Source organism: Zalophus californianus, chromosome 4, assembly GCF_009762305.2.
Source record: "Zalophus californianus isolate mZalCal1 chromosome 4, mZalCal1.pri.v2, whole genome shotgun sequence".
NCBI classification, from domain to species: Eukaryota; Metazoa; Chordata; class Mammalia; order Carnivora; family Otariidae; genus Zalophus; species Zalophus californianus.
Genome location: NC_045598.1, coordinates 4,003,657 through 4,027,921, shown reverse-complemented (window position 1 = coordinate 4,027,921; position 24,265 = coordinate 4,003,657). Strand labels below are relative to the sequence as shown.

Sequence of the window (24,265 nt, the reverse complement as noted above, 5' to 3'; positions counted from 1 at the left end):
ACTAGAGGTTGGAAACCTGACTCTGACCAGGCCAGCTCCAACATCTGGCCACGTGATCGGAGGTTTACTAACAGTGTCTGCTTCCTCTGGGGGTTGGCTCTGCTCTGCCCGGCCCCCAAGGACTCCGTCCCCAGGGCCACAGCCCCACAGACCTTTGCAGACAGGGGACAGGCAACAGCCCGAGACTACACACTTTAGTCTTTGTGGGCCAGATGGTCTCTGTGGCAGCTTATAACGGAAAAGCAGCCACAGACCATATGTAAATGAATGGGCGTCGCTGCCTGCCAATAAAACTTTATTTATAAAATAAAGGGTTGTGGAATTCATAGAGACAGAGAGCAGAGTAGAGGTTACCAGGGGTTGGGGAGTTGTTCCCTCATGGTTGCAGAGTTTTGTTTGGGGTGATGAAAACTTTTGGGAGGCAGACTGTGGTGATGGCTGCACAGCAAAGAGAATGTACTTAATACCAGGAACTGTACACTTAAAAATGGTTAATAGGGTGAATTTTACATTATGCATTTTTTTACCACAACGAAAAGGGTGAAAATAGCCAATTTTATGTCTTGTATATTTAATTAAAAGTAAAAAAAACAAACAAACAAAAAAGAAAAAAATAGACGAGGCTGAGGGCCGGATTTGGCCTGTGGACCGTTGCTCATGGACACCACGGAGTCCTGCCACGGACTCCCCTTTGCCACATTAAATCCACCCTGTCCTCATTTCTTTCTTTTTTTTTCTCTTAAAGATTTTATTTATTTGACAGAGAGCGAGACAGCGAGAGCAGGAATACAAGCAGGGGGAGTGGGAGAGGGAGAAGCAGGCCCCCCGCGGAGCAGGGAGCCCGACGCGGGGCTCGATCCCAGGACCCTGGGACCATGACCTGAGCCGAAGGCAGACGCTTAACGACTGCGCCACCCAGGCGCCCAGCCCGTCCTCATTACTGTGTCTCCCTGGCATCACGGTGTCTTGCACACAAAAGGTAACCCTGAAAACAGGACTCTGTTTCTGGATTCCTTGGCAGGCCACCCACCTTCCTCTGGACACGGGCTTAGCAAGGAACCCAGTGTTCCAGATGGGGCACCCATCTGGAATGCCCAGGGGGCTCGTGGCCTCCCCACTTTGGGGCAGCACACACGTTCCTCTGTGGTCCCGGGATGGTCCTGGATTCCCCGTAGTTCCAACCCTGCTGGCTTGGACAAGGGCAGGCAGCCAGCTAAAGAATAAAATGTGGCTGTTCTTGGGGCGCCTGGGTGGCTCAGTCGTTGGGCGTCTGCCTTCGGCTGGGGTCGTGGTCCCAGGGTCCTGGGATCGAGCCCCGCGTCGGGCTCCCTGCTCAGCGGGGAGCCTGCTTCTCCCTCTCCCACTCCCCCTGCTTGTGTTCCCTCTCTCGCTGTGTCTCTCTGTCAAATGAATAAAGTCTTTGAAAAAAAAAAAGAATAAAACGTGGCCGTTCTTCATCTGAACCGTGGTGAGGTGGGCCTCTCATCCTTGACGTATTGATTTTTTTTGGACGCTGACTGTAGGATTTAATACGAAAATTCTGCTTGCTCCTTCACTCAGTCATTTTCACCTGCCAGGACCTTTGAGAACCCCGAGTCTGTCATCTATTGTATCTGTTGTCCTCCCAGCTTTGTGTCATCTGGAAACAACTTCTAGTATCTTCACACGTGTCACTGTCTACGTGATGGAGACCGGCAGAGGCTGGAGCCACCAGGACCACCACTGGGTCATTAGTCAATACTCTTTGGGTGCAATGGATCTGTTGGTGAAAAAAATCACCTAAGTTGGATGGTCACCATCCAGCCACTTCTCTGTGTCTTTCTCACAAGGGCATCACACATAGGGTAGCAAATGCGATTTGGAAATGAAGTCATTCCTCCCCACAGCGAAAGGGAAACAGGTGAGTCAGACACTACTGATTTCAGGTGAACCACAAAGGACTCCGGGGCTCCAACCTTCTATGCCGAGTGCTTGCAACCAATCTGGTGGCTAAAGGCAAAGCAATTTCCTGCACCTCAAAAACTCCTTTCTCCTGAGATAGTCCAGAGCCAGAACCTCAGAACAAGGGCAAGGCATTCTACAACCAGCTACTGTCACAGAAGGAAAAAGGGACAAAAGCACAAATTAAATACATTTAGATTTTGACAGAAGCAAAGCTTTTCCTTTGAAAACTAACTGAGAAATCACAGCTAACAAGGTCTCAGATGAACGCACTTATTAATTTTTAAATGCAACCCTTCTGAGAGTAAGTAGGGCAGACGTGAGGACAGCTTCGTGTGCAGATGTCCAGAGCTCTTGGAGCAAATGCCCCTGCTCTCCCTTCCCAGATAATCACTCGCTGCCCAGAAGTGCACCCCGGCCTGGGGATGCGCCGGCCCCTCCCCTACAGACGCTGGCGACACCGGCCCGGCTGTGAAAAGAGGAGCCCCAGCGAGTGCACAGGATAAAGGACAGCTGTGGGAAAGGAGCAGCTAGGGGCTGGGTAAAGCGACTCAAGAATCTTCAGCTTGCAGCAAAATTTGCAGAATCTGCATCCTAAATGACCTCAGCAGATGTGTACTGAAGTTTCAAATCCGCGTGGGGGTACTCTGTCCGAGCAGTTTAGAAAGACACGGGGCTGTGTGATTTGGGAAACAATGGCCTCCCTGGATTTTCCTGGCTAGCGAGGGACTAAGCGTTGTACAGATGAGGAACCTGAGTTTCTGGGCCTTTTGGGGACTCACGGGTGCCCCAAGGCACCCAGCTGTGAAATGCAGGCACCAGATTTGGCATCTTTTAACCCTGCCATGGCTCCCCCCCTCACCCTTCCTGCTGCCCCAGAAGGCCATGGCACCCTTGAGGAGCGGCACGAGGGAGGCTGCGGTGGCCCTGTGAGCACGGGCCCGTGGTTCGTGCGGTGGACTCTACCAGGTGCCCGCTGTGGCTAGCCTTTGCTGGGATCTGGGGCCTGCGGGAGCCCCGCCTTACCTCATCGGTGATCTGGCCTCCGAAGGTCACCCATGTTCCTGGAAGGAGACACATGGGCTCAAGTCAGAGAACTTCTCCAGGGAGCTTGCCTGCCCCCCATCCCCGGCCCCACAGGGTGCTCCATCCTCAGGCTGCAGGGCCTGGGGGGCAGCCACAGCCCAGCATGCCACTCTGCTCTGTGGTGAGCATGTCCTCGGCATGTGGGGACGCTTGGCCTTCAGGGCAAGTCTCCCTGTCTTGGGGGCACCAAACCGGGGAACAGGAAGGGCTGCAGGATGAGGGATGCCTCCCTGAAAACGGCCCAGATCTGACAGCCATGCCCTCGCGCTTGCTGGGTGGTGTGTGTGTGTGTGTGTGTGTGTGTGTGTGTGTGTGTGTGTGTGTGTGTGTGTGTGTGTTGATGTAGGTACCATGGAGGTGGAGGGCCCGTGTATGCTGAGAACAGAGCTCACATCTGGGGAAAGTCTAGATCAAAGGGCAAAATCTGACTGCCCTCTATGAGGACTCAGTCTTGTAAGGAGAGAAGAGGTTCTCCAGACACACCTGGGGCCAGGGTGCTTCTCTGATTTTCTGTTGTGAGGCAGGGGTCTGTGTGTGCACTGGGCCGCTGGGACTCCCCTCCCCTCCCCCACCCTCCCCTGGTTGCCATGGCAACTGAGCCTCACCATCCCTCCAAACCCGCTGGTTCCATCCCCTCGCCCGAGGGCTGGCCCCTTCAGCCCTCCCAAAGCCCCTGCCTCCTTGGGTGGCACTGGACCAAGGGGGCCCCTACACTCACCGAGCCCCAGACAGGAGACCCGCAGTCCCGACTTGCCCAAGTTCCTGGAAAACAAACTTGGTGTGAGTTGTCAGTGACCAGCACAGGACCTGCCGGCCAAGCACGCCCCCCACCCCGCTGTTCCCAAAGGCCAGCCCCAAGTTTGAACCCCCCACTCTAGTCAATGTATCTTTTGAGACTCTGAAGGCAAGGGGTCCTCTGGAGAGAGGCCTGTGGCTCACCCGCCCTTAGGCATAAAGAGCCAACTGTCCGTTCCCCCTGCCTGCCATACCCCACACCAGGGTACGGCTGCGTGGCTGGGCCATGCTGGTGAGCACGGCGGGGCCTGGAGAGCCACCTCAAAAGAGAGCAGTAGAATGGGCTGACGGAGGCCCTTGTGGTAGCGGCCATCACGGGCCTGCTGAGGCACCTGCCAGATGAAGATCCCAGGGTCCATATATGAAGGGGCCACAGGTCATCACTAATGTCCTTAGGAGGTCGTGGAGGGTGGCAGGGCCCTGCTGAGGACTGGGATGCCCATCTGTACTGGACTGTTTGTCCTGGCACAGGCTGGCCGGGGGCCTGCAGGGGCAACCACAGGCCGCATGGTCCTCAAGCATCATGTCCTCGATCTCCCTCAGCTCTGTGGGTCAGGTGCCTTCCTTTTCCCGATATGCCCATTTTACATAAGAGTACACGGGACCCGCCTGGGAGCAGAGAAGCCAGGATTCCACCTAAGGCAGTCAGCTCCGCAAGCATGCGCCCCACCACGATGGTGTGTCCCTTTCCCCGTCCACGGGGGACACAGGACGTGAGCCGCTCACATGGTGAAGTGGCCCAGGGCAGGCTGGGAGTCCACTACCCTCGGAGGAGCCCTGCTGCCGGCACCCCGGTCCTGGGACCAGCCCGGGGTGCAACATCCGGCCAGGCAGTGGGAAGTCAGAGAGTTGTGACAGACTCAGAGGGTGAACCCCAGCCTCCTTCCCTGAAGGCTCCAGCTTTTCCCTGTGTCCTCATTTCTCTACCCAAACCCGGCTCCCTCGGACCCTCTGAAGCCTCAGTTTCCTGGTTCCCAGACCCCAGGACCCTGCCCACATCACAGGAGGTCGTGGGGGGTGGGGAGGGGATAGAACAAACTTGTAAACGGTTTGAGCCACCAAATTTAAAGTAGTTCTAGAATGCCCAGGTCTCTTTTCCAATTTTCCCATTAAAACCGGCCCGGCTGCCAGCCCACTGTTCCTGCCGGGAGTGCTGGGCTTTTCCCTGCATAGGTTCAGAACAACAGCTGGTATCTGTCAGGGAGGGGAGCAGATCGAGCAGAGGCTCTGAAGCCTCTGAAGCCAGAGGCTCTCAAACCCTGGCTGTGTGCCCCCGGGTGTGTGATGTAACCCCCTACTGCCTCAGGGTTCCCCTCTGCAGAATGGGCTCACAGAGCTGGCCGCGAGGATGAAACCAGGTAACATGTGCCTGGGGCATCACAGAACACTGACTGACCCTGCCTTTTCCCTCATGAGCCACGGACAAACCAAAGAGCTTTGAGAGTTACTGCGTTAAAAAACTGAAGTCTCCCCTGTTCTTCTCCCCTACAAATCAGTGAAGTAATCTGATGATGCCCTCAGCACGGCTCGTATGTTCCGACCCGGAGCAACTTTTTGTGGTTGTCAGAAAGGAAGGTGATATGTTATCACGTTGTAAATGCACATAATGCTATCACATCTCCATAAGCCTCTGGGAAAATACTTAGAATATTCCTGTTTAGCTTCAGATTTGCTATGAGAGAGTTAAAATATAATACGTACAAAATTTAAGGGCTGAGTAGTCAAAGACATGACTTAAAGGTTTTCTTATGCCCTTCAAATCATGTTTGAATTGATGTTGCTTCTAAGCAGAAAGTTAATTTTTGTTTTGTTGTCTATACATAAACTGGAATTAAACGGTCGTTTTTTTTAAAAAAGGAAGAAAGGCACACCTGCATCATCTGTAGACCGTGCATCAGGCCAGGCCTATTTAACAGTGCAGATAATTTTCCCCACGCTAGCCATAAAGGACCTGTGGCGGGAAATCCGAGCATTGCTTACAAGCAGTCTGGGAAGGATGCAAAAGGGATTGAAGATTCTGATTAGTGGTTCTTAACTGTTTGGGGGTCACAGGCCCCTTTGAGAAACTAATAAAGGCTGTGGACCCCTTCCCTGGAAATTTGCAGGACACGAAAACCCTCAGAACCCTGTTTGCAATGCACGGGTGCTCACAGGGCCTCGGGCACCTGGTCTCGATAAATCCAGGTGCTGGAAGGGAGGCTGAGCTCCTGACTCTGCAAAACTAACTCCCACTTGTGACCACAAGGAGCAGTTTCCTGGCCAGGAAGTGGAAGGCTAAGTTTTAGGTGTGTCCTCCTGAAGTTCCCTTTTCCAGCGTGGAACCAGATGCCTGCGTGTTCAGGGGGGCGAGCGGCTTTAGCAAGAGACAGACGAGAGCCCAGAACACCTGGCTGAGCCCGCCTGGGTCTGCGGCTGTAAGGGGTGCCTGCCACCCCTTGTCCACCAGAACGGGCTGCGACCCAGGGCGTTCGGCTCTCCAGCTGCTTCTCCACCCACTGCCCACAGGAATAATTTAACAAAACTAGGACACCGCGTGATGCTGTAATTACCCCGCTTAAGTTGTCTCCCCGATAAAATGATGGTATTAGTTCTGCCATCCGCTGCCAGGCCTCGGGAGAAGGGATGAGAAGGGACAGGGTGTCTCCGGGCTAAAAGCTTCATAAATACGGCTGCTCACTGGGGGTGGGGAGCGCCACAAATCTCTGCCTCGTCTGGACCAGGGGCTGGGGACACGCTGCGCCTTGAAACTCCCAAGACTTGAACATCGTTTCCTACAGATTTTTCTCCCCTAATTAAAAGTCGACATACTGATAAAAGAGTTGGCTAAGTCCCTAAACCCAAATAATGTTAGTTTCTGTTGATTTGCCTTATGTCTCTCCTGTGGTCTGGAAAAATGCTAATGAGGACTCATGGGTTTAACCTCTGGCGGAGGAGGGAACCATCGCTCCGTGCCCCTTGATACTGCACCTCAGACTCCAGGGATTACAGGTCCTTTAAAAAGAGCCTGAGGCCTTTCAGTTCAGCCATGCGGGTGGAGGACAACACTTTGAGCCTGTGACAGACAGCAACATGGCCTTAATGAGCTGGTGCGATGGATGTGGGAGCTGGGGTGTTTTCTGGTCAGCTGTTAAAATGGCAGGGGGGTGATGACCTGTTGACAGGTCTGCCCCGCTCCCAGACTCCAGGCTCCCTACGGACAGGCCTGGGCGTCTAGGTCTTCCTCCTCAGATTGTAGCTGACATCAGCAAGGTCTCAGGAGCGTTTGCTGGGTAAATGGGGGGTGAGAAGCCCTCGCACTGACGCCAGTCCCTTGGGGCTGAATGCCAGCCCCTCCCCTGATTCACAGGGCTTGGCATCATGCTTCTCCCATATTGAGCCCCTCTTGGGCCCTCCAGCAAGAATGTGGCACTCTGGCCACCCTCTTTTAGTTCCCTTAACACCAAAGGTTGTGGCTGGAGGCCCCCTCCTGGCCAGCTTCCTAAGGAGGTGGTCAGAGTGGGGGGTAAAGAGCAATCAAGCCCCCTATGGCCCCCATCTGCATCCTAGCTGTGGCCCTGGGACAGTCACGATGGAGCAGCCCCGTGGGGCAGGTACCTTTCTATAAAGCAGGTAGTCTGTGCTCACCAAGGACATCCAGTGGTTGGGATTCTGGCTCCCACTTCAGCCTCCATGAAACGACACTTCCTGCAGGTGTATAAACCCTCCTTCCTCCCCCCACACTGTCGAGAAAAGCTCAGCAGGCCACATGTAAGGACAGATGGGGGTCCCCTAGTTAGGAAGTGCTGGGGCTGGGATCTGAACCCAGCTCCTCAGACAGCAAACTCCCTAGCCTAATGAGCATCTCCCCTTACCGTCTGTCTCACCCTCCCTGCCTCTTGCACAAACAAGTGCACACACGTACATGCAAATATATACACATGCGTGCCCATGGGCAGACACACATGTGCACACACACACGCACACACAGTACTCTCGAGCACCCAGGCTCTTCGAGATTTACTCCTTAATGGATCATAGGATCTTCAGCAGGAAATCATGTTAATACCTGTATTTTCCATTTCCATAGCCCTTCATGTTTTTAGAAATGGTCTTACTTATATTAACTCCTTTAATGATCCCAGGACTGACTTAAAAGTAGCAGCAGGTAACAGGTATCTACCTCGAAATACATAGTGTGTTTACTCTTAGCTTTTAATCCCCATTTAACAAAAGATATAAGCCAGCAGGGCTTCTAGACTAGAGAAGTCCATTCTGGATTGTCCTCACTGAGCCTAGAGGGTGGGAACACAAGCTTTTCCTCCAGAGGCTCATAAAAGAATATCAAACGCCCCCAAGGACCCGGGGAAGGAGGTGATACGGGCAGAGAGGCAGAAGGACTTCAGAGTTATTCCACAATTCATCCCCAGTAGGCACGGGACTCCACACGGTTCTTTCACCCATCTCAGGCACTGGTGTGGGGGAGGTATGAGCTCTACATTTCGGTTGTCAGGAGTGATTCTCTCAATACTTTTCAAGTTGGCCGCACCACCAGCTAGAAACCCAGACACTGTGCTCAGATACAGGGAATCTGCAAAGCCCCTAGCCTAATGAGCATCTCCCCTTACTGTCTCCCCTTACCTAGAATCTTCTGGGGCTCTTTCTGAGCCTACGTGACTCTTTGGGTCCAGCTGATGCAGATTGTTTGCTGTAAGAACATCATTTCCCAGGAACATCATTCTAGAAAGGGCGAAGGGCTAAGAAAGGCCAGACGCCCAAGCCAGGTGCCCTACGACCCTGCCCCCAGAGGTCTTTTGTACAAAGTTGCGACGCTCCTCTTCCACCTGGGTGCATCCACCGAGCACCTGAGCAAGGCCCAGGCTGGGGCAAAGGATATGCAAGGAGCAGGAGGAAGGTCCCTGCCCCTGACACCCTCTCCACATACAAGCCATGGTGAGAGAGCCTGGAGCCAGGCGGTGGACTGAGCCCAGGCAGAGGTACATAGGACAGCCGGGGCTAAGCCACCGGCAGGCAAGTCCACATACTGCTCTGTGCCCTGCAGAGTGGTAGTCCCGCCCGTGGAGGAATCCGAGCCTAGGGTCTAGCTCAGGTCCGGCAGGGAAAATTAATTTCCATCACGTGGTTCACCCAATGGTCCCTGAATATCAAACCAACACCTGTCATGATGCCCTAACTGCAAAGACCACCCACGGGGCATCTTCTGGGGCCCTGTGTGCTCCGGGGAGGGCAAGGAGGGCAGGACGCCTGTGGCCAGTGCCGGGGCGGGGGGTCCCAGGAAGAGAAAGGATCACAGGGTCCTCCGTGGGAGGCTTTGTTATTGTTACCGCACCCCCCCCCTCCGGCCCACATCAAAGGAAACAAACGGGCAGAAGGAAGACAAGCCCTCAGCACCTTCCCGCCCCCCTGCCCTGGCCTTCCTCTCAGCGGTGGTGAAGAAAGAAACCTGGGGCTGACCCTGAGCCGCGACGGTATTTCCCACCCAGTCTACACAGTGCTAGAAGCCCCCTCCCGGCCCCACCCCGGCTTCTCAGTGCCCACAACTGACAACGGATTTGCAGATTTTCCTGCCTCTCTCTAATGGGGGTGATGGGGGGGGTAGCCTCAACGCCACGAAGCACCCCGGGGCCCGTACCTATATTTCATCCCAGGCTGTTTCACGCTGGCGTCACCGGTGCACGGGAGGCTCTGCATGGACAGGTGTCCCAGGCTCCGGGCCACCATGGCCACGGCACGGAAGCGGCCACGGGAGCTCAGGCTGGGGCTGCTGGCCGCCGGCCGGCCCAGCCGCTCCTCGGGGCCCCGGCCCTTGAGGCTGTGCTCCGAGCACACGAAAGACACCTGCATGCCGAGGCCGGGTGCCCAGCTCCTGGCTGCATCCCCCTCCTTCCAGGACTCTAGAAGCCTTCCTTCTCCCGAGATAAGACCTTATCCCAGAAAGCCAGGAAGCTGCGAGGTGTTCCTTCAGGAGCGAGGATTTCCCAAAGCAACAACAGAAAAATCCTGTGCGGTGTCCGAGGGAAGGCAATCAAATGTCCAGAATCCAGCTAGGAAAGATCTCATCAGAGGGAACCCGGAAATCCAGGTGGGGAGGGGGGAGCCATTTCCTCTCCCCTCACATCTTTCTTGGCTCCGCAGGTCCTTCCCCTGCCCTCACCCTGGCCTGGCTCAGGCTGTCCGAGCCCCCAGCCCTGCCGGACACGGCCCCAGTGTGACTGGCTGCCAGTTTACTCCTGACCTCCGCGTGACATCGCTGTCCTCTGAGGGAGAAGGGAGGGCGCCTCCCGTCAGGGTGGCAGCCTGGGGGCTGAGCAGGCTGCTGCTGGGGGGGTTTTGGGGAGCAGCTGCTTTTCCAGGCTTCCCAGAGCCCAACTCCTGGCTCTGCACACCACGGGCTGTTGGGGCTCCCACCAAGTAAATTAGGTGACCGGTGAGAAGCGCAGGAGGCATCTAGTGGTTCATTATTAATGACACGGGATGCACAGCTGCCTGCCCTGGCCGATCCCCGGGGGGCCGGCCCTGGCTGCTCCAGGCTGACAGCCGGGACTCAGACAGGCAGGTGCCGCAGCCGGGAGGACCGCTGAGCTTGCAGGCAGCCGGCCGCAGCCAACTCTAGCTGCTTGGGCTTTGCACCCCGGAAAGTGGGGCTTCCACTAGGGTTTGGTGCAGGGAGAAGCCGAATCACCCGAAATGTGGAGAAAAGACCCCTCTGTCTAGATGATATAATGCAGATGACCGGAGCAGAGAAAGCTGGGGGTCATGGACCAGAGACCTGAGAAGTTTTAGCACTCCACGGTCCTTAGCTCCCATCAGACACCCAGTAAATACTTCTGGAGTGAATGCATGAATGAATGGATGAAGACGGACACCTCTCCCTGTTACCCCATCCTCCTTTCCCACGCTCATGGGCTCAGGATGAAGCTGGGAGCGAGGCTCTCCTCCTGGAACAAAGCTCACGAGGTGTCCTCAAACCCCCGGAGGTGCCCCCAGCGGCAGGAGGGGCAAGGTGAGCCCTGGCCAAACTGCTCTTTGGGTTCTGTCTTGCCATGTGGGAGGGGCAGTGAAAGAGAGGAAGGGAGCAGGTGATTGAGGTCTTGTTCAGGCTCTGCTGCTAATTTGCTGTGTGATCACAGGCAGGGGGCTTGCCCTCTCTGGGCCTCCACTGACAAAATAAGGGGTGTGGTCTGAGAAGATGCTCTCTCCCCCAGCTTGGACCTCCAGGGCCCTTCCACACCAACTGGCTGTCTACCCTCTGCTCTGACAGGACCCAGAGAAGAATCCACCCAAAGATGTTCATGACGAATGGCGCCTGAACTTGCTCTCGGCCCTGGCCCTGCCTCTTTGACACGGATGTTAAGAATGAAATCTTGTGCCTGTCCTGGCCTCCCTGCTCCTGAGCTGCACAGCCTAGGGCCAGCGGCTTCCTCGCTGAGCCTCAGTGTTCTGTGTCCTACGCAGATGACAGAGCATGGTCAGATCACAGATGGTATGTACTCCCATGATCCCGAGCATGAAGGATCTTCGGAGGCGGGATTCAGTACAGGCCTACTCTACCCCCACCTCTTCACTGGTAACTGTACCCCTTTTGTCCTCCCCAGGCCTGATGCAGCAGCAGGAGACACCCCCTGAGGATGATACCCAGACCCAGGGACAGAGCTCGGGCCTTTCCCAGGGCAGCCCTGGCAGGTCACAGATACCACCTTCAGATGCCAGTGGGGGCCCCCTCAGGTCCCAGAGGTCCAGCTCTGCCTTCTTCATTTACCTGCCCACATCGGCCACAGGACTGCCTGGCCCTCCCTGACCCTCTCGAGTGGCAAGGGCTGGGAAGGTGGAAGGGCAGCCTGCAGGGTTGACCCTACTCAGCAGCTGAGCCCTTCCTCAAGTTGGGCCCTGGCTTTTAGGACGCCCACAGGCCTGCCAAAGAGGCTGCAGAGGGCAAAGACTCTGCCTCCACTCCTTCCAGGGCTCATGAGCTAATGGTCTAGGGCAAGGTTGCTCAACTACCTGTACCTGACCCGGATGCCAGGAGAACTTGTTACAAATGCAGATTCCTGGGTCTCATGTTGACCTACTGAATCAGCAGCTCTGGGGCTGGGCCTGGGAAGTTGTGTTTTTATCAAGAGCTTCTAGTGGTGCTGTGCACCTGCTCTAGGGGATGTGGAAATCTCCTACTTCATTTTTCCTTATATATTTCATTTCTCTGTGCTCTGGCAAACTATCAGATCTGGCATCTTACTATTCCTCAGGGGTTCCTCAGATGGTATGCTTTAAGCAGCTCCAGGTTAAGTGAGATTCACAAAGACTTAGTCACCATAGTGTGTCAACTATCATCTGCCTCACCATACAACCCAGCAATTCCACTCCTAGGTACGTGCCCAGAGAACCGAAAACATATGCCCCCACAAAAAACGTGAACACAAATGTCCACAGCAGCATTATTCATCATAGCCCCAAAGTGGAAACAACCAAAATGTCCATCCATTGATGAATGGATAAACAAAATATGGTCCATCTATACAACAGAATGTTATTTAGCCATACGAAGGAATGAAGCAGCAACACATGCTCCAACATGGATGAACCTTGAAAATGTTATGCTAAGTCACAAAAGGCCACATGTTATATGATTCCGTTTACATGAAATGTTCAAAATAGGCAAATCCATTTAGACAGTGAGTAGCTTCATGGTTGTCAGGAATTGGGGGGAGTGATAACTCATGTGGGTATAGGGTTCCTTTTTGGAGAGATTAAAATGTCCTAAAATTGATTGTGGTGATTTTTGCACAACTCTATGAACATACAAAAATCATTGATTTGTACACTTTAAACATATGTATGGTATACGAATTATAGCTCAATAAAGCTGTTGCCAAAAAAAAAAAAAAAACACGTCATCTGCTTCCAAAGCCTCTGGGCCTTATTCTTGCTGTTTCCTGTGGGAGCACCCTTCCTGTTTCTCTGCCTTGGAAGTTCTCTTTACCCTCTGATATCACCTCAGATAACACACGCAGTGTGAAGCCAGTCCCCCAAGTACCAGTAACCTTCCCCTTCTCCAGGTGCCACCAACTACGCTCTACCCAGCGATACACCAGCGTGCTGGGAGCCACTTGCTGGTTCCTCTTGGCAAGGAAGAAACCCTCCCAGAGGTTGGTAGGACTGAGCAGGGTCCTGTGCTAGAACCCCAGCCCTCACTCCATCCCATTGTAATGTATCATGGAAACGGTGGATGTGAATATTTGACCTCAGAACTCCCTGGGGAAGTCCAGCACAAAGAGATGCTGTTCTCAGCAGAGAACCGTCATGGGGAGAAGATGGGCAGGTGGGTGTTTAAAAGCTGGCCAGAGTCCATAACTTTTCACTTGCCTTAGAACAGGGGTCATGACTTGCAATACTCTTAGGAGGTCACAAGAATTAGACAAGAGTAGAAAAACTGGAAGCTTAAACGCTTGACCAGAACTTGCCATGATGAAAGGTCATCTCGAAAGGGCCACTCCTCTGGAACGTGTTTAGGTGAGGAGGGTGGATTCTAGACCTGCACTGGTCGACTTGAAATGGGCTTTGAGCAGAAGCATCGAGTGTGGCTGGTGGATTTTGACACAGAACAGTTTTTTTGGGGTTTTCTGCCTCTCTAGTACCTGCTGTTGTTAAAATAGCTGGTTCCTGCTCTGACTCATTAGAGGCATGGCCACCCCAATTAAAAGCTCTCCTCTTTGTCCACAGAATGCCACTACAGAGAGCTTCTTGGAAGAGAAGCTTCAGGCTCAGCCACCTGGGATCCAGCCTGTGTCCCACCTGCCCTGGGAGGGCAGGAGAGACAGGAAAGCTTCGGCCCAGCCAGGCCCGTTTCTCCAAGATGGGGACAGGCCCACAGTGGAAGGTGATGGGCACTCTCCCCATCATCCAGAGTGAGGCCCATGGGAGCCTCGAAGCCTGGAGTAGAAGTTCTAAAAATAACTTTTAAGAGCACAGACCGCAATATTCACTCAAGAGTGAGGACGAGGGGCGCCTGGGTGGCTCAGTTGGTTAAGCGCCTCACTCTTGGTTTCTGCTCAGGTCCTGACCTCACAGTCTGTGAAATCAAGCCCCATATCAGGCTCCACGCTAAGTGTGGAGTCTGCTTAAGATTCTCGCTCCCTCTTCCTCTGCCCCGCCCGCTCATGCTCACTTGCTCTCTGAAATAAGATAAATAAATCTTGAAAAAAAAAAAGAGTGAGGTTGAGTAGCTGCATCCTGCAGAGGCCAGGGTGCCTCCCCTGTACCAGCAAGGCTGCCCTGACCGTGCCGAGTGGAGCATGTTTTGCACCCAAAGCTGACTTCCTGCCCCAGGAGAGGGGCGGTGGATGCTGATGAGTTGGGGGCTTCTCCAGTGGATGGGAGGTCCTGCTTCTGAAATTTCTAAGCAAAGCGTGGCAGACTGGTGGTCTTCCTGGAGGAGGTGTCATCTGGTAGGTAAGAGCTGAAGACCCCCGGGGGCTTCCTTCAGGACCTCACACCCCAGTCATGTCCAGCGCTAATGGCCCTAGAAGGGGAAATAGGCTAACTGGCTGCCAATCAGCTCCTTTCACTTCTTACTTGATGCCCGGGACAGAGCAGCTGTGCTGTGTCCTGAGGAAGTGCTTCTGGCACCTCTGAGACACCAACTAACACTGAAATGGTGCTCCTGGTGCAGCTGAGTCCCACCACACCCTGCCAGGTGGACGCTGTGATGGTCCGCTCACACTCGAGGAACCTGAGGCACAGAGAGGTCGAGCAGGGAGGCTGACGCTGGGTCCGCCCTCATTCACAGAGGTGGCAGGCTGGGAGGTGAGCAGTGTGTCGGGGCCCCTCCCATGGAGGAGCTCCTGCTCTCAGACCCTCGGATTAAAGGGTGAGGGCCGGGGGGTCTGTCCCGGGGGACTGCCTGGTGCTGCCTGTGGATTCGATCGGGCTGTGCCGACCCCTGCCTTTCCAGGTGGATGACGCAGAACCCACCCCCCTGGTCCCCATCCTTGCTCAATGAGAAGAGCCTCTTGGGGGTGGGTCCCCCCGGATCTTGGGGTGGAGGCCTGGGGATCCGTACTGCTAACAGACATGCCCCCTGATTTCCGAGGCCAGGCCGACCGGGGAGATACCGGTTGTAGAGAACCCACCAGCGGAGGTGTTAGGATCGCTGCAGCCCCTCCTGCTCCGTGCGGAGGTGGGCTGGTCTGCTGACCCCCTGGTCCTGGTCAGCCCTCCACGGAGACCCACGAGACACCCCACGCCTGCTGCCCTCCCTGTTCGTGTCAGGGCAGCTCTTGCCGAACGACCCGTTGGTCTCGCCACCTCCCTCCCTCCCTGCCACACCTGCTCCTTGTCCACACGGGACGGACGTGGGCTACACCTCCCAGGACGACTGCTTCCAAGACCAAGCTTCTCTCCCACCAGCGGCCATGCCTGGAGCTCTGAGCTACGTCACAGTCTTACACAGCCCTCCGGACAATTCCGTGAGGAAGTGCCCACAGTCTCCACTTTCCAGATGGGGAACTGAGACACAGAGGCCAGGTGCCTCACCCAAGGTCACACAGCTACCGTGGGGAGCCGGAATTCCTCCCGGGGCGCTCACCCTCGCTCTGGCACCTGTTGTGGGTCGAAATGCGTCCCCCAAAAAGACATGCTGAGGTCCTGACTCTTCTGTGACTGGGAACTTATTTGGAAGGAGGGTCTTTGTAGATGTCGTCAGGTTACAGTGAGGTGGTACTGGAGTAGAGGGCCCTAAATCCGATGACTGGCGTCCTTATAAGGAGAGAGATTTGGGGACAGACAGACAGGCGTGGAGGGAAAACAGCCACGTGAAGCTGGAGGCTGAGACTGCAGCGGCGCTTCTGTGAGCCACGGGGTGCCAGGGCTGGCTGGCAGCCCTCAGAAGCTGGACGAGGCAGGGAGGGAGCGCTCTTCCCCTAGAGCGGGGCGGTGGGGGGGACCGGGCCTGCCCACACCTGGATTTCAGACTTTGGGCCTCCAGAGCTGTGAGAGAATCAGTGTCTGTTGTTTTAAGCCCCCATTTGTCGTACTTCGTTGAAGCAGCTGCCGGAAAGGGATATAGGACCTTTCACAAGGTGGACTCATCCCCCGCTTAGCCTCTGAGGCTGGTCCACACACTGTCCCTCTCTGGTCTCTGCTCTTTCTCTCCTGCCTCTCCTATTGCCCACTGTCCTGGGAGACACACCAGTCCTGCGACCCTGGCCTCGGAGACACGCCTGTCCTGCCCACCTGTCCTCGGAGACACACCTGGATTCCCAGCTCTTCCAGGAAGCCCTCTCTGATGGCCCAGCTCCAAGGGGTCTCCTGTGAATAACCGAGCAGCTAGGTAGAGGCTCAGTGAACCTGACCACGAACCAAGTACTGCCTGGTGATCGTGCTGGCTCGTGGTAAGAGCCGATGGTTTAGGGTCAGAGCTCGCAGGCACGCAGGCCAGTCCCCCCCACCCCCCACCAGAAGCTGATGACCAAGCCTCCCTGCCCAGGGCCCCCCCGCCCTCCCGGTCTGGGCTGCATTAGAGGTGCAGATGCTGCCTCCAGTCCTGTTGTCAAGGAAGCAGCAGGGACGAGACACATTTGCAGGGGAATATTCTGGAAAGGGGGTTAGGGCCAAGACCATCCAACACCGTCCAGCCCACACCTGTAGAGGCTTGGGATGTTCTTGGTGCTGGCAACAAAGGCTCTGCTCATAGGGGCTGCAAGTAAGAGGGCCAGCAGGGGCTGTGAGGATGACAATGGGACAGGACAGTGGGGCTGACGATGGTCTGGGAGGCCATTACTAGACCGGTGCTCGGGAGAGTCTCCCTGAGGACCAAGATGTGATAGAGGGGAGGGAGCCAGCCCTGAGAAAACCCGCGGGACCAGAACGTGCAAGGGCCCTGGGAGGGAATGAGCTTGGCACTTTCCAGGTCCAGAAGGAAGGAGACTCCTGAGTGGGAGGAAGAGGGGTCTAAGCTGAAATCAGAGCAGGCAAGGGCCATGCGGACCTCGAGGGGATCTGGGGCCATTCCTGGTGCCCTGGGGGGGCAGGGAGGAACAGAACGCCTCCAGCCAGCCCGTGGCCGAAGCTGCTGCCGCCTCTGAGGCCACATCTCTGGGAGCCCCCCATCGCTACCCCCCAGGTGGGTGCGGGAAGGGGAGCTTCTGCAGGCCCTGTGTGGATTTAAAAATCTGATGCATTTTTTTTTAAACCACAAGAGTTGAGGAAAGTGAAGAGGCCATGGAGGAAGTTAACAGGCAAGCTCTTCTCCCAGCTGCGAGCCCAGTTCAGCTGATAAGATGCCCAGGCCTGGGGCACAGCTGTCCCCGTGCTCCACCAAGCGGGGGCTTATCTGGAGGCATTATCTTTTTTACATTAATATTTAAGACGGAGTTTAACGGACTGCAGCCCTGCTGCTGGCGGGGACGGTGGCTGTGGAGAGGCATTTATCCGGGATCTTTAATAACTGGGGGCTTTAGTTGCAGAGGCCCCCGTTTTCCTGATAACCACAAACCCCCTGGAGGCAGCAAGATGAAATCCACCAGATAAAGAAGGGGCCATGTGGGTGTGACAACCTTTGGCCCATCAAATTCGAAAGGCGCTGTGGTTTTCTGTTCCCCTCTGCTCCTTGGGAAGCGGGTTTTCCCTGGGCACTTAGTCCCCTGACTAGTTCCCCACGTTTCAGATGCGGCCCAGATTTTCCTTGGGGTGTCAGGCAAATAAGAGATTTGTCCCCGTCTCCCCCCACCCCACGTTAGCTTCCTGGGGCTCCCCAAACGGAGCACCACAAACTGGAGGGGGGGGGCTTCAAAGACCAGAAATTGATCCTTTCCCAATTCTGGAGGCCAGAAGTCTGAGATCCAGGTGTGGGCAGGGCCGTCTCCCTCCGGAGGCTCCAAGGGATGACCCCCTGCCTCTTCCAGCTCCTGCTGGCTGCAGGTGTTCCCAACCTCGCGGCCACATCCATTCTCTGCCTCCCCCGACACGTGGCCTCTTCCCTGCAGGTTGTCATATGGCCTTCTTTTAAGGGCGCCGGTCATCGGAGTTAGGGCCCACTCTACTCCAGGAGGGCCTCATCTTAACTGATTCCAAACGCAATGACCCTATTTCCAAACAAGGCCACATTCGGGGGTTCAGCGTGGACACGATTCACCCCAGTGCGCCTGCCATCATGAACTGTATCCACCACGGAGGGTCTGGGGTCTTCCCAGGGGAGGGGGACGAGCTCCAGCGGCTCTGCTTCATCCTATTGCCCTCCACCTTCCTCGCTCCGGCCCAACCACACTGGCCGGATGTTCCCGTCTCCTTGGCCTGGAAGGTTCTACCCCGCATCGTCAAGTGTCCCCTTTCCAGATGGCTCGGGTCTCAGCTGCGCCTGTCTTACTCCCTTAGGTGGTTATTTGCTTTTTCTCTGCTTCCCTGAACGAGAATGTACTGTCCATGAGGGTGGGGACCCTGTCCATCTTGTCTGTGTGGCATCTGGAGCCAACAGACCCCCCCCTTTCTAAAAAGATTTTATTTATTTGAGAGAGAGTGCACGTGTGACTGAGCAAGTGGGGGGGAGGGGCAGAGGGAGAGGCAGACTCCCTGTTGAGTAGGGAGACCTACTCAGCAAGGGACTTGATCCCAGGACCCTGGGGATCACAATGGAGCCGAAGGCAGACGCTCAACCGTCTGAGCCACCCAGTCGCCCCTGGAGCCAACAGACCCTTAATAAACATCTGCTGAATTAATGACAAGTATCAATGACCAGTGCCCCTCCCCCCCCCAAGTCTCATCTCCCTCTTGAGAAATTTCCATTAGAATTAGCAGCTGTTGGGGCCAAACTAGCTGATAACTTTGTCCCTCCCTTCCAGCTGGATTTAGAATACAAAACCTTAAGAATTCTGCCATCTAATGGACTCACAGCAGAAGTGTTTTGTTTCTTTAAATGGCAACCACCGGTTCAAACAATGGTCCAGACACACTGTCCATGGGAGCAAACGTTAAAGCAATAGGGCTGGTCTCTGCGCTCCCCTCCAGAGAGCAGCCAGACAGCCCCCGGGGCCTGGGTTACATGGAAGCCAGATCAAATACGGGACACCCAGTTAAATCCGAACTTCAGACAAACAATGTTTTAGTATAAGTATGGCCCAAATATCGTGTGGGATATACTTATACTTAAAAAAAAAGTTCATTTGAAATTAAAATTTAACAAAGGAACAAAAGCATGCAATTTATAAATGCAAAAGCCAGCTCTGGGGCTCTCTGGCCACTCCCTGAGGCTCTCACTGGAGAAAGTGGGCCGACCGGAGCGCTGCCCCAGATGCTGATTTCAAAGACGAGCCAGCTAAACAGAACGTCCTTCTGAAGTTCCAAGGAGAATGAGCCCTACATGCCTATCACCTGGAGAGCACACGGGACGCCAAATCCACAGCTACGGACGCAAGCTCAGGGGGGGCGGCTGCTTCAGAGGCCGCCTGTGGAAAACCTGCCCCGCGTGAGGACGGTCCAGCTTAGGGTCCCACAAGAGGGGGAGCACATCTTTGCCCCCAGGACGTAGCCCGGGTTTCTGGTGCCAGGACGAACTTACTGTTAGAGGTGACGAGCAGAGAGGCATTTTCGTTAATTCGTGTCTAGCCAGCCCCTAATCATTCATTTGCCCCAGTGACGGTGCAAGAAGGCAAATGAAAACCCCACGCTTAACCCCCAATGCTGCAGTGTTTTCAAGAAAGCACGTTCTTTTCCCACGGAGCGCAAGTCCGAGTGGTCACAGTGCTTATCTGGGAGGGCAGGACTATCCTGTGGAGACCAGACTTTGATTTTCTTTCATACGTTTCTACGTGGCTGGGCTTTTTTAAAAACACGCACCATTTACCCCAGTGTCCAATCACGGCACTCTCCGAGCTCCTGGGCGGCAGCTCTCCTGCAGCCCCTGCCATGTCCAGAGCGCTTCCCGCCCGGCCCCAGCCCGGCCCTTACCGGTACTTCATGCCCGTGCGCCGGGCGGTGCAGCCGTCCAGGGAGAGGCCGTGCATGCGGAGGAAGCTCTCCATGTTCCTGGCCTGGGCGGCCGCCCGCACCTCCCACAGCCGCTGCAGCTCTGGCCTGTCGGTCTGGCGGACGGGGTGCAGGGCCCAGTCAGAGTGACACCTGCTGTTCACGCTCCTCAGGCTCTCGCTGTACGTCATGGACAACATGGTCCCGCCCGGCCTGGGAGCTGCCGCTGTCCAGACGGGAAACGCCGAGTGGCCTTGAGTTAGAGACGGTGCCGCTGCCTCCCCCCGGTGCCTGGCTGGATGCTGTGCCCGGGGCAGGGGTGCTGCAGACACACATCCTCCAACCGGAGCGGCCACAACGGGTCTCGGCGCTCGTGGCCGGGCCGCTGGACGAAAACTCCTCCTGGCACCAGACTCTCCGTCCTCGAAGCTGCCCGGCTGGGAATCTGGCTAAGCCACGTCCTCTGCCCTCACAGCCCCGAGACAAGCGCAGGCCAAGCTGCATTCCAGCGCGAGAACTCAAAGGGGCTCCAAATGAAAACAGGGGCAGGAGAGCATGCAGAGAGCCCGGCCCCCCACCGCCGAAGCCACCGCGTCACAGTGCTCCCTGGCGGTGTGCCCAAGGTCGAACCAGGCACGGGGCTGTCTCCCGGAAGGAGTATGCACCCGCCTGTCACGGAAGCAAACTCTAGGGTGATGATGCGGGAGGAGGCCGCCCGAGGAAAGCTTACAAAGGGAGACGTGATTCACACACATGTTCTCCGCCTGTAGCAGGTGCCACGGCCCCGGCAGATTCTTTGGGCACCATCCTCCATGATAACTGAGTATGTCACAATCCACACATTTTGCCCCAGACCGAATGGGATGCATGTAAGGACGGGGAGGGGGGCGGGGTGACGAGAGGGACAGAGGTTTGGTACAGATAGGGAAACGGCAAAGCTGACATGTGAGGAGCTGCTGCTAAGTTGTCCTTCTGAGCGAGGACTACCCTCTCGGAAACTAGAAACAGCACAGGTGTCCATCAGCGGGGCAACTGGTTGCAGAAATGAGAGTCCTTCCCTAGAATGGAGATTTGTGCAGCCTTCAGTGAGGCTTCTCTACATGGATTGAGATGTGATGAATCCTAAGAGACAGTAGTAAAGAAAAGACCACAAGGCAAGAGGAAGAAGCGTTCGCACAGAAGGCTTCCATCTGTGTTAACGTACATGAGTGAATGAACCAAGGAGGGAGCTGTGGCCGCGTTGCCACATCCTGCAGTATCTTTGGGCAGCAAAGACACGGTTGTGGGGCCAGGGGTGCTCTACAATTCGGGGACTCCCCCCTGCACCTGGCCACAGCCCTCCGCCCTGGCTCGGATGCCTGCAGGGCGGCCCCAGCATCATCACCGAGGACAGAAGTTGGGATGGGAGTTGCTATTTCAGCAGCAGAGCAGGATCCTGGAGGCAGTTGGACAAACCAGCACGGTCCGTACCTCTGCTCCAAGGGGCAGCAAGTTCCATCATCCCTGGGAGGGGCCAGGAAAGCTGTCCCGGGAGCTGAGGCAGCTGCAGAGGCCTCGGCTCTGTCCCTGAGGGCAGAGGTGGTCCTTGGGTGAGCTCTCCCCCATCCCCTACCCTGACACTTCCTAGCTCCCTTTCCTGCTGCAGTTTTCCTCCACAGCCATATCCTCACCTGACCTGCTAGAGTCTTCTCTAATCGTCTTGTTTGTTCCATCTGATCCCCTGAAGGCAGGTCCAGGAGGGTGAGGACCTTTCCGTCTGCTTTTACCACTGGGGCTCAGTGCCCACCGCAGAGACCGGCCTTCCCTGGCAGTGTCAACAGCACCTCCCTGACTCAGGCCTGAGGCTCTAAGCAGCGTGCCTTCTCCTGAGGGGGCGGGGTGGGCGCCTCTGGGGCCGGGACTCCCCTTCACCGTGGCTCAGGTCCACAGGGAGGGGGCCTGCAGGGCCCAGGACATCTGGCGTCCCCCAAGGGTTTAGACTAAGGTCTCTGATGGATGCTAAAGAAGGTAGAGATGTCCCTGGCATGAAAATTCCCATGTCCAGGAGAATCACTCTGGAGGCAGTGGAGGGGCCCAGGGCTCCAGGATGGGGGCTGTCTTAGGAAATGGGGCCATGGAAGCCCACAGACAGCAGCACAGCTCCTCCCTCCCTGCCTGCTGCGCCCCTCTGCCCCCCAAGCATACCCAGGAGCAGGGCAGTGTGGGGCAGCTGCTTTAGACATGGCCGTGTGGCTGGCTGCCCGTCCTGCATGGGGCAAAGGCGGGCCAGTTCTGATGTCCCCGGGGGTCCCCGTTCAGAGAAGGGCAGTCTGGCAGGCTGGGACTGTGGCGGTTCTTCCCGAAAAGCAGGACCCACTTCAGCCGCACACCTTCCCAGCCAGGCCCAGCCAGGCCGAGATCAATAACCATTAGCTTTCAAGACACTACCCACAAAAAGCAACGTCTGATTTTGCTCTGGAAGTCCAGCCAAGGTCCTGGGGCTGGGATGGCGGTGTGGCTAAGCACCTAGGTCCTGGACAGGGACAGCCCTGTCTGTCACCTGCTCAGTGGAACCCATGCAGGCCCCCTGACGGCTCCGAGGCTCAGTCTCTATGTCTGAGAAGTGGGACGAGCAGAGACTGATTGCACCTGCTGTGCAGACAAGCCTGGGCAGGGGCTGGTGGCGCAGCTGGGAGCAGGCCACGGGTGGGGAAGTGGCTGCCATCAGTTAGGACACCAGTTAGGATAAGTGGGGTGGGGACAAAAACGGGGTGGAGGAGACGAGGCCTGAGGGCAGGGCGGGCCTCTGGAGCGGGCGGGCACGGGGAGCAGGGGTGGGAATGATACAAGGGAGTGTTACAGATGCCAAACAGCACTAGCAAATGTTGAAGAGGATGACTGTAGACGTTCATAGACGACCCCGGCCTTGCACGGGACATTCCTAATGAGATGGGGGCAGGCAGGGTGCAGCCAGGATCTAGAGAGTGCCCGCTCTCTGGGGGCTGGGGTCTCCTCTGCTTGTGCTCTTCCCTTATAGCATACCTCATAGCGACCTTGGGAGCGGGCCCGTGGGTGTCGCCTGCAGTACGGAAGACGCCCAGAGCCTCCTGCGGTGCGTGTCCCCATGACGCCGGGACAGGCTGGGGCCAGGGGACTCTGAGAGAAGTGGGGCGCGGACAAGCATGGTGGCCCTGGCTGGGGGTGGCGGGGTGAGGACTGGTGCCCAGGAGGGCGCACAGTGCAGGAGGAGCTGGGAGATGTCCCTCCTCTCCTCCAGGGAGGCGAGACCCCACCGAGGAGGAGGGACACAGGCGGCACAGGGTGCTCTGATGGTTGGCGGGGCTGCCCGAGGGAGAGGACAGAGTCGGGCCCCCAGACTTCCTCAGGCTGGGGCTTATTCCCAGCTTCCTCCCAAGGTGACCGGAGCAGGCTTGGGTAGCTGGAAGAAGGGGTCCCAGGAGGGCACTGCCAAGAGAAGAGAGGGCACACTGCTGGGGCTCCTGCCTCAGGCCCCTCGCTTCCCAGGGCTCAGGGGTGCAGTGACTCTGACCGCATGTTCCTCCTCACCCTCCGGCCCCCCACCCCGTCTCAAGAAAGACCAGCCCCCTCCTCAATAACCATGGCTAATTACAGGCACCTGCAGGTTCTTCCTGCGCCGGAGCCTGCCTTTTGCAAAGCTATTCTTGTGGAGGGAGGGCTCGGGGGGATTCCCGTAAATGAACGCTGAACACTGTGACATGGAAAAAGGAAGGGAAGGCATTGACCTCATGAAGTCAGCCAGGACTGCGACCTCCCCAAAGGGCCTTCTACCTGGAGTTTCTGAAACTGTGGTCTGTTTACCGAAAGTCACCAAAGCCTGAAATGTGAGGTTCAGAAGGAATCCTGAACGGCTCTTTTTAAACAGTGACATCGGTCTCCATCTTAGAGAAACCAGCCCAGGTGTCTAAAAGCGGGAATGCGAGGGGAAAGCTGCATCATTCCGGATCGCGGCTCGAAAATGCACAGCATCGCATCAGGGCAAACACAAAACCATCTTTGCTTGAGAGAAGTCAGCGAACCAAGGCCCAAACAAGCAGCCCCCGGCTCCCTAAGGCATGTGTTTCCAACAGACCTTTCTGACAGCCGCCCCTCCACCCCCCGCTCCACTGTCATTCGCCAGAAGCCCCCCAAATGCTGAATCTTCATGGTGAACCCAACAAGGTGGAGCTGGATGTCCAGGTCTCCCCGGGACGGGAAGATGGAACGGTCCCCGCTGGGCAGGTCCGGGAGGCAAGCACGCTCAAGCGGCAGGATGTTGCCCCCCCGCCCCGCCCCATCAACGTGCAGCTACCTAGGGCTGGCTTTTTTTTTTTTTTTTTGAGGTCTTCTGCTTTGAAAAAAATATACAGAGGGTCTAATTTCAGATCAGCCAAATGCATCCCCCAATACAGTCCCCCTGTGACTTCCATTCCTGGGACGCTGGTCCCCCAGCAGCAACCCTGAAGAAGGAGGCTGCCACGGGACTCCTGGAGCT

The 24,265-nt window shown here is 56.2% G+C and overlaps 1 protein-coding gene across 4 annotated transcripts in view; it reads right to left on the bottom strand.

Annotated features, from left to right (window-relative positions):
- The window catches only part of KCNAB2 (potassium voltage-gated channel subfamily A regulatory beta subunit 2), an 85,008-nt gene that overhangs the window by 23,404 nt on the left and 37,339 nt on the right, over positions 1-24,265 (bottom strand). For 3 of the 4 annotated variants that reach the window (XM_027605085.2, XM_027605064.2, XM_027605074.2), the window contains 2 exons: positions 3,746-3,789; positions 2,968-3,005 (listed from right to left, as the gene is read on the bottom strand). In XM_027605085.2, the coding sequence (XP_027460886.1) occupies positions 2,968-3,005; positions 3,746-3,789 (82 nt within the window). Of the gene's footprint in view, positions 1-2,967; positions 3,006-3,745; positions 3,790-19,755; positions 20,348-24,265 lie in introns of those variants that run through there. The other variant, XM_027605054.2, reaches the window with a different exon arrangement.